The sequence below is a fragment of the Spizellomyces punctatus genome, assembly GCF_000182565.1.
Source record: "Spizellomyces punctatus DAOM BR117 chromosome Unknown supercont1.9, whole genome shotgun sequence".
Lineage (NCBI taxonomy): Eukaryota > Fungi > Chytridiomycota > Chytridiomycetes > Spizellomycetales > Spizellomycetaceae > Spizellomyces > Spizellomyces punctatus.
This window is the reverse complement of record NW_015971545.1, coordinates 179,961-192,769: the sequence shown is the minus strand read 5'-3', so window position 1 is coordinate 192,769 and position 12,809 is coordinate 179,961. Positions and strand designations below refer to the sequence as shown.

Genomic DNA, 12,809 nt, shown 5'->3' with positions numbered 1-12,809 from the left:
CACACACACAGAGTCATATTATTATATACATGTATGTATATACACACACACACACACACACATACACACAAGCAAAAATAGTGGAAGATGGCTTGGCTCGGAGGCACATACTGATCAACAAAAAAACGAACGGGTAATTCCGCTCAACATCCGCTCATACTAAACAAGCGCTTTTGCTAGTTTTTTCATTCATAACAAGCAAGAAAAGGGAGGCTCATCACCACCTTTTGACAGTGACCCGCCATAAAGAGAGGAGAAAAAGGCCCGAGTCGGGCAATATAGGATGTATCGTCGGCAGTGCTGTTGTTGTTGTTTGAGAGAAAGTCCCCCGAGGGGCAATTCAAGAGAAAGCGTGCGTGCTAAAATCGTGCAATTGGATTGTTCTAAAAACTTTAACCTTATCGACTCCTTTCCGAAACGAACAACAAAAACGGCCACATCCGCGCCAAGGCTTTCTATTAAAGAGAACGGAACTTGTTCCGCCTGTTTCCTTGGCAACAAACCACCCAATTGTACCCATGGGAAGGGAGGCTGTGTTTGTGATTTATTCGATTGGATGTTTTTGACAGTTGGCATGTTTTTTATTTTTCAACAGAACAAGGGAAAATTTTAAGGTTTTTCCCTTTTTTTCTAAATCGAATTCCCCCAAAACGTTTGGATTTTTCCTTTTTAAAACCTAAAATTTTTAATATTTTTGGGATTTTGGGGCGGAGGGTTCGATTCGCGCAGCCTTCACTTTTTTGTTTTTTATTATTTTCATAGAGGGGGAACTACCAAATATCACATACACACACATGCAAGCATACAAGCACACACATACAAGCACAAGCACACACACAGACAGACATGTGAAATTATTGTTGTTTGACTGCTGGTAAAATGACGCTTGCATCGCATCCGCCCATCTCGGAGGGATTGTTTAATGAACGTGGATCTCGGAGGTTGCGGAACGGAAGGGGAGCGCGTGGAGGTCATTTTTGAATCTCTTTTTACTGTTGATAGACCTTGACAGAGTTGATGGCCCAGTATGCATCACGGAAGGCTTGCGGATTGTCGCGTACAAAAGCGATACAGTCGCCCGGGCAGGTTTGCGAAAAGACCGAGCCAGCCCAGTCCCCTTTGAGATGAGTTTTTTTTTTTTTTTGCATGTGTTATTGTTATGTATGGTATTTTCAAACAAACATTCAAAAGAATACATACCGCAAAAGGTCAGATTAATGACAATCTGCTGATTTTGAAAATGACTCGCAGGGCAATTGGATCCAAAGGGAAAGACTGCAGTGGGCTTTCCCCAGGCAGCAGGATTGGGATTCCCGTTGCGAACGTCCTGGGGCACAATGTCATGCCACCAGAAAAACACCTTGATACCACTAGCGTCCCATAGAGTTGCATACACACCACCGCCAATATTGTTGAATCCTTGCCCGTAGGAATTGGTATTCTGATCAACATTGGAGCAGCCTTGGTTGGGAAATTGGTTTGGTGCGTTCACATCACAGTTGAGTGCATCTGCAATCGCCCATTGGTCCCTGCCAACACCAGCCATCGTGCATCCCGCCGTAGTGTGCAAGGTAACTTGATTCTTGTTTTGGTTGTTGACACCTTCGAGAATGTCGATTTCTCCTGACGAAGGCCAGTTGGGACCTACCGTCCAAAAGGCCGGCCATGTCCCACAGCCCACCGGCATGTGCCCAATATCAGCAATGATGAGGGATCCTTGATTGTACGACTAGAAATGCGAATGAGAAAAATCATTTCAAACATACAGTACGCAGCTATATCAACAAAAACTTTACCTTGTTACTCGTCAACCTCACACTCTTCCTCCCACGACCCACCGCACGGTTCGTACTATCAGGACGAAGAAAAACCGTCTGTCCACTCGTTCCAATCAACCCCTGTGCCTGAGCCGTCCCGCGATCAACATAGTCAACATAACCATGCGTCGGATCATTGCCAGTGAAAAAAGAAAACTGATCAAAAAAGGAAGGACCGGACCAGTTATCGACGAGGCGAAATCCGTGCGCTGATGCGAGAGTGGATAAAACTATGAGGGCGGATGTAAGCTGCATGCTTTTGCTTTGTTTCTATATTCTACTGTGAGCTTATGTATGGGGATACCCAAAGTCGGTGGGGATTGCGTATTTATACTTATGCCCCTACCCGAGTTCAAGGAGGGTATCGAAAGGTATGACATGACAAAACCTGCATAACGTTTGTCACGGAATAAAAATCTTCGGATTCCTCCTCACACAATCCGACATTTGTACTCTGGCAGCTTTGAACGGCCAGCCGCAATCCATAAGTTCTGCATAAGAATCAAGTCGGTTTGCAAAGAATTCCTCTACAGTACAAATGGAATTCACGATCAACGCGCGTGTGTGTGGAGCACATGCGATTTTCTTTGTTAACAACTCTAGTCACACGACAATGTTGCGTACGGTCAACCACAAAAACGTGAGATGACCTAAAGTCCGTTTTTATGAGGTGGTTCATTTAGATGTTGAAAGTAGCGTAAAAGTAGGTCATGTACGACAAGCGCGGCGCAAGTCCCATCAGCGCACACACACGGCTTTGTGTGTGCGCATCTCCCATTTGCGCGGGTTTGGCTCATTATGTTGGTGAGGTAGATGTTGGGTGAGACCACCATGAAAAAGAGCAGGACTATAGCAGCACATTACACATACTACACACAAGTTGTTTTTACTATCATACATAATTTGAAGTGATTACTTTTGATCGGGACCAGTGTCATGACCTGCAGGGATTAACATATACTGATAACCTACAACACTAGAATTGCCGCTAGTAGTGCTAAGAGTGCTCATTCTTGGGTTTCGACCACGAGGACAAAAGGGCGACAAAAGCAATGGATGTTCTTCCTACTTTTACTGCTGATAAGGAGGAGGAATGGCCGGAAAAGTACAATATTCAGGCATGTGAACAAACCAGTTGTTTGGTCGGACGTGATTCCATTCAAAGAGACTATTGACAAAGGTGCCAATTGAACGATGATATCTTTTCAGATGAACTTTAATGTTTTACTGAATTTATGGATATGGAATTAGTCAGCCGTATCATAATGCCACACTTAAAAGTAACAACCATAGTGGATAATATGCTATGATTGCATATCAATTAACGAGCATAAAACACATGCAGCGCTGGATCAGCATGCGCTGCTTAGCGTTTATATTGGTGCAGCTTGCGATAGACTCTTTATTCGACGCAATTGGCACTAACGACCTCTATTTTTAAACAAATGCATAGGGGAGACAGAGATATGTTCCAAAACATCTCCCCAAAAAAAGAAACATATCCCAAATGCACAATCCAAATCATCCTTGTTCTCCAATCCTATTTTTAGAAGAAAGACATTTATACATGATTGCAGCTATTTCACATGTGCAAGCTGGGAGACTCTTCTAAATTCGCTCACCCCATTTTCTTTTTATCAAAGTTGTCTTTTTTTTGCATCTTTCTACTCTGGTTTTTACAGAGGACGTAGAACGATGACAGCCATGACAGCACTACGACCGGTCCCATTTCGAGAAAACTTTTGGGTAACTGCAATACCTTTTGGTTGGATGATTTCCAGCATTTAACATTGATTTTTCTTTTTGTTAAATGTTTAGGGGGAAGGCGATGCGGGTATGACGACCTTGATAGAGAAATGTGGTTGTAGCGTAGCAGATTCTGAAATCCTGCTGGAATTCTTCATTGCAAGGTAACAAAAAAAAACATCCCAAGACTTGATTTGAGATATTACCTGTTGACGCTTCTTTCAAGAGCCGAGGTAGAACAAGAGTATGCAAAGTCCCTGCAAAGTCTTGCGCACCGGTACAAGCCCACCCTCGAAAAACTCCACACACCCTCCCTTCTCACAACACTTGAAAAACTGCTCAATTTCACCACGACACTCTCAAGAGCTCATCGGCAATACGCGACCAAAGTGAATGAACAAGTCGTAGAGCCTTTACAGACTTTTATCGAAAGCACGCAAAAGAGGGTCAAGAAAAGCGTTGAAGGAGAGTTTGAGCGGGCAAACAAGGTTTTGGAAAAGGAGACGAGTGGACTGCAGAAACATGCTAGAGAGTTTATGGGCAAAAGCAAAGAGGTGTGGAAATCTGTTGATGGGATTATGAGGTCTGAAAAGGTTTGTTTTGTATTTGAGTTTGATGAGACTACCAGGCCTTTAGTATATTCTAACCTGTATGCATAACCAAAAAGACGGACAAGCTAAAGCAAGAAGCCGACCGCGCCGAATCCGAGTATCGAAGCGCCCTTACACGACTCGATAAAGCCCAAGACGACTGGGAAGACAAAATGTGCTCCCTCCAAGACACGATCCAAGAAACCGAAATGGCACGCATTAAACTCTACAAATCGATATTGACCCAAACCACCGAAACCCAATGCGAGATCCTTTCTTCTTTTGCTGGTAGAGTTATGGACGGTATGCGGAAAGCCGCTGTGGAGGGTGTTGATCCTATTGGGGACTGCAATGAGTTTATACTGGCGTATGGAACTGGGGGAGATCGTCCCAGAAGAGTTGTCTTTCAAAGTGCGGTGGAATTGGCACGAAGTGGAGATGCTGGGTACATGAAACGATCGCCGTCCAGAAAGTCATTAAGCGGATCCATGGGACGACGATCGTCGTCCAGAAAGTCATTAAGCGGATCCATGGGACTATCTTCTACTCCATTGACACCACAGGAAAAACGCAAGAGTGTCAAAAGAATCTTACCTGAAGCCCGCCGGAAATCGGTTGCAGAGCTCTTTGCAAGTACCAATAAGCAACAAACACAAGAACCTACCATGTACCGAAGTAGATCGAGCAACCTCCTTTCTGATACATTAGCAGATCCGTCAATCCTGCCACCTCTCCCTCCCAAAACCCAACGCCGCGAACTACTCCATGCCCTAGGTCTATCTGACTCGTCTTTATCAAATCCATCTACACCCTCCTCGCCCAAATCAACATCTCGCTCCTCATCCCGCTCCAATAACCTTCAACTCCCTCCAGGGACCATACCCTCCTTTGTTGCACCTCCTCGTGGTTCACCCCGTCCGGGCATCCAAGATACGTTCCGATGCACCGAGGAACGCCAGTCAAAGCATAATAAGTCAAAAAGTGGTGATAACTTGCACACTCAATTTGTATAACCCCCGCATTTATCTTTTTGAATTTTATGTGATTATTTCATTTTCTCGCTCAAAATACATCCATTCTTGATTATTGTGTTTGATTAAATGTTCTAATTATACGGTTCCGGTTCTATGCGTCTTATTCTTTTTCTTCTTCGTTCTCCTCTTTATCATCGTCATCATCAATGACAGCAAAATCCCACACTAGCAGCGACCGATCAAATGAACTCGTGATGAGTTTCGTCGATGTGAATTTTAGATTCCAGACCTGGGATGATTGTTGAGATACCAATACGACCTGTGCAGGTAAAAAGCGTACTTTTGGCATACCGTTTCAGTATGTTGTTTAAGAGTGTAGAGACATGACCCCGTCTTCATATCCCACACCTAGCCATCCAAATGCAAGCGAACAGATTGTGAGTACAGATGAGGAACGTTAAAGACATTGATAAAACAAAACGCACCTTGACACTCTTATCCGAACTCCCACTTACAATCTTTCGTTCATCAAATTGCAAACAAACCACCCCCATTTCATGTCCTAAAAGCGTTTGAAGACACTCCCCAGAGGCCATATCCCATACTTTGATAGAAGCGTCTTCAGAGCCAGAACAAATTCGTGTGTGATTGAATTGGAGGCAATAGACGTATCCTGTGTGTCCGGTTAGGGTGCGGGGGGTTGTGGGTGTCAATAACGACCTTGTAAATGTTGAGTGGTGGTAAGTCTATGGGAGATGATTGAGTTCCTTCTTTTTGGGGGGTTTTACCAGATTTTGATGGTATGATCTGCCGACCCAGATACAATCACTTCTTTTTCAAATTGGAGACAACAGACTGCCCCAGTATGTCCACTAAGAACCGATAAACACGCTCCAGTGCCCATTCGCCAGACCTAAGAACCACCAAAAATCCAGAGATTTCAACAAGAAATGTTTTAATAGTCAAACAACATTAAATACAAAAAAAAGAATCGTTACCCGAATATCACAGTCCTCAGATCCAGATACAACAACATCATCATCGTATTGTACCGAAACGATCTCGCCTTGGTGTCCTACGAGGGTCCGTAGGCATTCTCCAGACGATGTGTCCCAGATTTTCAGTGTCGTGTCAATCCCGCCCGTTACGACGTATTTCCGATCAAACTGAGAGAAAACGAAAAAAGAGAAACCCATATTAGAGAGACATTCTTTATATTGTAGTGTGTTGGTGAAGTGGTGTTACCTTTACTGCTGAGATGGTTCCTTGGTGCCCTACGAGGCGGAAATGGCATTCGCCTGTTTCCATATCCCACTGTCAAGAGTTGTTAGGAAGGTTGATGATATCAGGATTTTGAACAAGTGTACTTACCACTTTGCCGTCCTCGCCCAAGACGACCGAGACAACCCACGAATCATCAAATTGCATAGGTAGATTCCTCCCTACACAGCAAAACCAAGAAAAAAAACACATGAATGAACTGAAATACGTAAAACGTCAAAAAGACTACGAAAGCCAATGGAAAAGTAACGATTCCCATTATATCCCAACACACCAAAACAACAAACCTACCATTCCCCTCAACATCCAAAACACTCCTCACCTGACAATCTCCCCTCATCCAATTCACCCACGTCAAAAAATTATGTTTATATACATGTTTCCAAGGTGTCAATGAAACCTCTTTAATCATTTCTGTCCTTGTTTTCGAGATTGGATGCCAATCCTTTTGATTACAGAGACGTTTCCAGAGAATGTTATCTCTTAAGAGGGTGTTCCATGTTTTACAGACTTGAGCTGAGGAGGCTAACGAGGGTGTATCGAGGCGGGTCATGATGCTTTGTAAAAGCTCGGTGGGGAGTCGATGGGTTACGTACTTGTCGGGACATTGTGTTTTGGGGGGTGGGAGGGCTTTTTTGTGAGAGGAGCTGGATGGGTAGGGAGTAAAGGATGCTATGAAATGCGCTGGTACTCGCATGATTGGAATGAAAGACAAAACTTGAGAGATCTGTTCTTTCTGAAAGGGTTGGGATTTTCACGATACCCGTGGGTTTAAAACGTCAAGATGCTACCAACGCTACAATGACACAATGCAGATCCCCAATATTTCAAGGGTCACTTTCAACACATTTCAATTCGCTGTTGTCAACTTTCAACCATAAACACTTTTTCTCATCATCAACACACTGCTTTACTCCAAACTAAACCAGTTTACCCACTGTATGATATGATACCATTACAACGTCACAAGTGTTCATAAGTAGCCATACAATGGAAACCTATCGAAAAAAAAGGGAACACCGCCCCCCCTCAAAATCCTTCCAACTCAGATTTTACGTCAGCATATCACGTGATGCGGTCTGGGGGCATGATGAGCGCTACGCACACAGGATGGACTCGTGAGGGTATTCGACATGGGCAGACTGAGATCGTACGAGGATCCTCGTCGGGTGGAAGGTAACATTAGCCTGTCTGCTATGATTAATATACTATGTGAGGCTAATATGGAGTAGATATCGTTCCGTTCAAGTATCCACCTCCGAGTGAGGAATCCATGGGGGGATTTGATTGGAATGGTTGGGATTGTTGCGGGTAGGTTTTTCGGGCGGGTTTCTTTGTGGTTAATCTTTTTTATAGCATTTTGCTGATACTTTTTCATGTTTAGGTATAACAGGAATGGTGTTGCGCGTATGTTTATTTTTGCATTTTTAACTTGTCACATGCAGAGAATTCATGTCATTTTTTAGCTGCGGTGGGTATCTTGGGTCGCATTGGTAAGCAGTATCCTATCAGTATGCACGAGCAAGGCGAGCGAATCGGATGGTAGACAGGGTGCAAGTGGGATATCGTACGTAAATGAGCCAGATTTGTACTATGGGTTTAGCGGGTCATTGATTGGTTGTGTTCTATAGGTTTGCGTTTATGGCGATTATTGGGACGTATATGCAAATGATTGCTTCGGGGCAGTTGGGACAAAAGGAAAATGCTCCTGCTGCGTAAAAGAGATTTGTAGAGTTGATGGATTAAAGGTGTGGGAGTAGACTGGCGTGCAAGATCTGGAGGATTTATTGGAAGGTTTTTGGCGAGATATCATTGGCTTACCGGCAGCGAATGCAAAAACAGATGATATTTCTTTTGTTTACAATAGTACAAAATACGCACCACAATAAAACTACTTTAAAGCAATTACTCTGATATGCAAATGCTACTCCAACCCTTGCGCAAAAACAAAACTTTTTCTTCATCCCACCACTCCCTGCGACGGAGCAGCCCACCACGCAATCCCCCAAACAATCAGCAACAAAATCACAAAGATGGCCGTCACCTACAAACCCCCTCCATCATTAATCCCTTTCATAGATAAAAACACGAACGACATAAATAATGTAAACATACCAGGACATCCAAGATCCATCCCCATGCAGATGGAAGGAACTGAACCAGAGCCCAGACGAGAATAAAGGCGAATGCGAGCCATTGCAGAATAATCGAGGTCTAAAAATTCAGGTTTTAGATTTAGGTATTTTTTTTTTTGTTATTTTGAGGGGAATGAGATACACTTACCCGAGTATACCCATGGCCAGACATGACCACCTATAAAGAAAACAAAAGTTGGCATCAATAATTGTACACAAAAAAGCCAGCACTACATAATATCCCCCATAATAAATAAAAAAAAACATTTTTTACCAAAGTCGTCGCCAAAATCGCCAAAAACCCACACCGAAAAGCCCCCGCAAACCTCCCCAACCTCCTCTTCCACCTCTTCTCTTGCCTCATTTCCATACTCTCCGCCGCCGCAATCGTCGACGTAGTCGCTGGAACCGTTTCGCCTTGACCACTTGTGGCTGGTGCCGATGTACTGGGTGCCAGGTATCGATCCCACATGGGTTTCAGTAGGTGTGCCAGGAGGTAGAGGATGTAGAGTGCGTATGCAGAGGCCCATGCAGCTATTTCGAACAAAAATGCAATGTAACTATGTTTTTTTTTGTCTATCTGGAATTGACGACTTTTTGCATACGTACATCGGATACGACCATTTGAGAACCCCTGCCGACCGTCGTAGAGTGATCCCCGGATTCCACCACCTGCGGGTGGTTGGATGGCATCTGACATGGTTATCACTTTAGCAAAACAAAACAGATAGTGGTATAAAGAACGATTTGCTTGTATGTGGGTTATTTGGGTCGGTTGGAAGTTTTTATAAGCTTTTTTTGTTGGATGGTGTGAGGCTTTTATGTGGGGGGCTTTAATGTGATCTTGTGTGTTGTGATGATGTTATACTCACTCGTCCCAACCACCGTAGGTATTCTTTCTTTTTTTTTGTTCTCAAGGTGGTTCTATGGGTTTATTTTACATGCGGTGCTGTAGGTTTTGGTTTGGGTCTTGAGAGATGGATATGGCTAAAACGTGCCTTTAATGCATAAGTTTTTTGAAAAGTGCAGATACATAGCATCCAGAATATTTGTACTCTTGCCCATGATGTTGCTCACATCGTAGCTTTAACTATAAAATGCAACTTGAACATTGACGTTTATCAAACATTCTTGAGTTGGTATTTTTGATTTGACGTTTTCTCGTAGCTTCGTTTTTGAATGCAGGACTGAACCGTGTCGTTTTTATCAAAAATACTAGAGTATTCTTTCATATTGCATTCTGTCAAAAACTACAAACCCTTGGTCATTAAACTACGTCCATTAGCTAGCCAAGTAACTTTTTACCAAATGTTACCGTTCCTGCACCCTCCATCATCCATCCCAAGTTATTCAAGACGGAAAACAGAGAACATTACCAACCCCTCCAAAATACACTTAACAAGTACTCTCAACAAACGAGAAACTAAAGTTTGAAAATACGTTCAAAAAAAAACTGGAAAACCATTCCAAGTCCCACATTGAAGAAACCGAGTTATTAAAAGGGATTTTTAAAACCCTTTGGATAGAGTTGTTCGTTTGGAGTTTATAGACAGTATTGAATATTTTCATTGTGGCAATTCCGAACCAGAACAGCGTTATGTTTATATTCTAATGATTTCACGTCCAGTATAGCTTTTTTAACATAGTCTATTCCCCTCATTGTCCATCTCCATTCGAAAACTCTGGCGCTGCCCTTTGGGAGATATCTTTTTGTTAAAGTGCCCAAAAACTTGCTTTTTTCTCAGTAAGAACATTTAGCGGAGGGGTTATCACCCAACTACCTAGTCACACTTTGAATTCGTTACAATCTCCCCTTGTCACCATGTTAACCCAAACTCTTGTCTTGCCCGCCAGTTACCCTCTACAACCACCCTTCCAAAAGACGCTATCGGATAACTAAAAGTGGACAACATGCCAGTATGCATTGGAGAAGAAATGATAAAGCCAGATTTTATGATAGGATTTGCTGAACACCCGACCTAAAGGCTGATGTCGGTGTAGAGAGACGGTTGGATGCAAGATTCATAGATATGTATGTTAAATCCATTGAATGTGACGGACCATAAGTCTTCGTTACAAATAAATGTGTTTTGCAAAAATATGCAAAAGTCGCATGTTCATTCAAGTATACAAACAAAAAAAATATTCCTCTGCATCCCCATCCATCCCAATATACAAAAAAAAGAAAAGGATATATCCCCACAAAAACAATTCCAATCCTTAATGCTTTGTCACAACCGTAATCTGCGACGTCTCGGGTGCAACCAACTGTGCCTTTTCGCCCCTTGATCCATGCGCAAGCTTGCCACGGTGATGATTGTGTCCCTTATTGCGCGTCATATACCACTGCACAGCAATGCCCACCAACGCAACAAGGACAATTCCACCCAATTCCAAGTAAACGCCTTTGGCAGGGACGTACTCGACGGAACCGCTCGCAAGGAACCGACGCAGCGCGTCAACAAGTCCCGCCTTGACAAAGACATCGATACCGACAAACAGGGCAAAAGCACCAGCAAAGGAGGTCCCAATGATCAAGATGGGACGTTCGGCAAAGAGGATCAGGATACCGAATACGACTGTCAGGACGACAATAAAGATTGTGCGGCCGACACCGTGCAAGAGACCGTCGTTGCCTAGTGAAAGGATCATGATGGCCAGGGTAAAGCCGAGCATGGCGCCAATGGCAAAGAGACCCAACCGCCAGACACACAAGAATAAGGATCCAATCAAGAGACCGACGATAATACTGACGATCAGGAAGATTAGGTCGCGGTGTGTGCCGAAACTCACGTTGCGGGCTTCGAGGGCTGAGAGGGTCACGTAGGCCAAAACACCTAAGAAAGACAAAAATCATCAATACTTGTACACCAACCAAAAATACAATACACAAAAACACTGTAGTACCTCCAAAGTAAAATCCACCGATAAAAATAACAGCTTTAAACACCTTGTGTCCAAAAAAGACAAACATGATTCCCGTCACCATTAAAATAATGGCTCCAACAGTGTTGTAGACGGTAATCTGGTTTAAAGCCGCTACACATCATGCATGTCAATACGACAAACCATTGGAATAGAGGGAATTACAACACTCCCTACCATTGATATTATCGATTGCCTTCCCTTCTGTATCGTTTGCTGCGTTTGCTTGGAGGGCCGCGAATTCGGGTGAAGGTTTATTGACGGTTCCATCTGATGCAGGGCTTGCTGGAGCAGCAGCAACAGCAGGAGCAGCAGCAACAGCAGGAGCAGCAGCAGGCAAAACAGCAGCAGGAGCAGCAAGGCTTGGTGTTGTTGTTGGCATAGATGCCGCAGCGGGTCGAGTCGTTGTCGTAGGCATCATGGGTGATGGGTTTTGAAAAGGGTTTGGCAACCGCTTAAAGTCGTCCTCACTCACAGGGGGCCATTGACCCTTGGGTGATGGAAACTGACCCTTTTGAGGAGGTACCCACCCCTCACCATTCACAGGCGGAACCTCTCCACCCCACCATTCCGGTCCATTCCTCTCTGGAGGCGGAATACCCGGCCCGACCCTCGGCACTGGAATCTCCTCCCAGGCCTGCTGATAGGGTATCCGTTCTGGTCGATAGGGATAATAGTACCTGACGGCTTCTTTAAACCCAGGGTGTCGTGCATCCCATAAGGATGTCTGGGGGCGTGCGCCGGCATGTGGTTTGTATCGACCAAAGCCGAGCACGGTGGTGCTGAATGCGAGTAGGAGGAGAACGCGGTGCATCGTCCCCGTTGAAATCATTTTGGGCTTAGAGTCCGCTTAAAACCCGTATACGTAGTATGATGTGCGTTACAAAACACTAGCAAAAGATGTGGAATTGGAACAAGGATGCTCCAAATCTTTCAAGCTCCTTTTGAACACTTTCCTTCAATCCCCCCCCGTCCGCAAAACCAAAAAGGCTCATCTTGCTCAGCCCACATATCGCCATGACTGTGCCTCTGTGAGAATGCGCAGTAACACAGCCACTGAACACTTCCGTTGAAATGTGTGCTGTGTGGTTTTTTAGATGCCAAGCAATATTATTCGTTATTTTGAAATATCTTGGCATGGCATGCAAGAGATTATGGGTTATGGGGAATGATGGGGCATAATGACTATTGATCGTGTGGGCACATTACATCCTGGCTGCATAACCGTATCTCGTATGGACAGGTCCTTGCTATGATACAGACTCCACAACTACACACTTTGAGCCTCATACCAAGGACATTTTCAAATCCAATGCAGCATTGTTGACGATCATGAATCGT

General features: G+C 44.0%; 5 protein-coding genes across 5 annotated transcripts; 2 read left to right on the top strand and 3 right to left on the bottom strand.

The window, feature by feature from the left end:
- Positions 1–703: 703 nt before the first annotated feature.
- Positions 704–2,341, bottom strand: SPPG_05444 (uncharacterized protein). Its single transcript, XM_016753657.1, has 3 exons — positions 1,797–2,341; positions 1,201–1,729; positions 704–1,117 (listed from the first exon to the last, which is right to left on the bottom strand). The coding sequence occupies exons 1-3, from the start codon at positions 2,070–2,072 to the stop codon at positions 990–992; spliced, it is 933 nt and encodes a 310-aa protein (XP_016607228.1). The 5' UTR covers positions 2,073–2,341; the 3' UTR covers positions 704–989.
- A 1,180-nt stretch (positions 2,342–3,521) lies between these two features.
- On the top strand, positions 3,522–5,218 carry SPPG_05443 (uncharacterized protein; the record flags this gene model as incomplete). Its single annotated transcript, XM_016753656.1, has 4 exons — positions 3,522–3,563; positions 3,636–3,727; positions 3,790–4,156; positions 4,231–5,218. 4 exons carry the CDS (start codon positions 3,522–3,524, stop codon positions 5,164–5,166), a joined length of 1,437 nt encoding a protein of 478 aa, XP_016607227.1. The 3' UTR covers positions 5,167–5,218.
- Positions 5,172–7,288, bottom strand: SPPG_05442 (uncharacterized protein). Its single transcript, XM_016753655.1, has 7 exons — positions 6,499–7,288; positions 6,373–6,441; positions 6,126–6,293; positions 5,916–6,040; positions 5,613–5,847; positions 5,479–5,535; positions 5,172–5,416 (listed from the first exon to the last, which is right to left on the bottom strand). The coding sequence occupies exons 1-7, from the start codon at positions 6,598–6,600 to the stop codon at positions 5,288–5,290; spliced, it is 885 nt and encodes a 294-aa protein (XP_016607226.1). The 5' UTR covers positions 6,601–7,288; the 3' UTR covers positions 5,172–5,287.
- A 207-nt stretch (positions 7,289–7,495) lies between these two features.
- SPPG_05441 (uncharacterized protein) lies at positions 7,496–8,127 on the top strand (the record flags this gene model as incomplete). The annotated part of the gene is made up of 5 exons (XM_016753654.1): positions 7,496–7,584; positions 7,658–7,719; positions 7,793–7,815; positions 7,875–7,975; positions 8,040–8,127. The coding sequence occupies 5 exons, from the start codon at positions 7,496–7,498 to the stop codon at positions 8,125–8,127; spliced, it is 363 nt and encodes a 120-aa protein (XP_016607225.1).
- Positions 8,128–10,562: 2,435 nt separating this feature from the next.
- Positions 10,563–12,435, bottom strand: SPPG_05439 (uncharacterized protein). Its single transcript, XM_016753653.1, has 3 exons — positions 11,646–12,435; positions 11,451–11,582; positions 10,563–11,380 (listed from the first exon to the last, which is right to left on the bottom strand). Exons 1-3 carry the CDS (start codon positions 12,298–12,300, stop codon positions 10,764–10,766), a joined length of 1,404 nt encoding a protein of 467 aa, XP_016607224.1. The 5' UTR covers positions 12,301–12,435; the 3' UTR covers positions 10,563–10,763.
- Between the last annotated feature and the right edge of the window lie 374 nt (positions 12,436–12,809).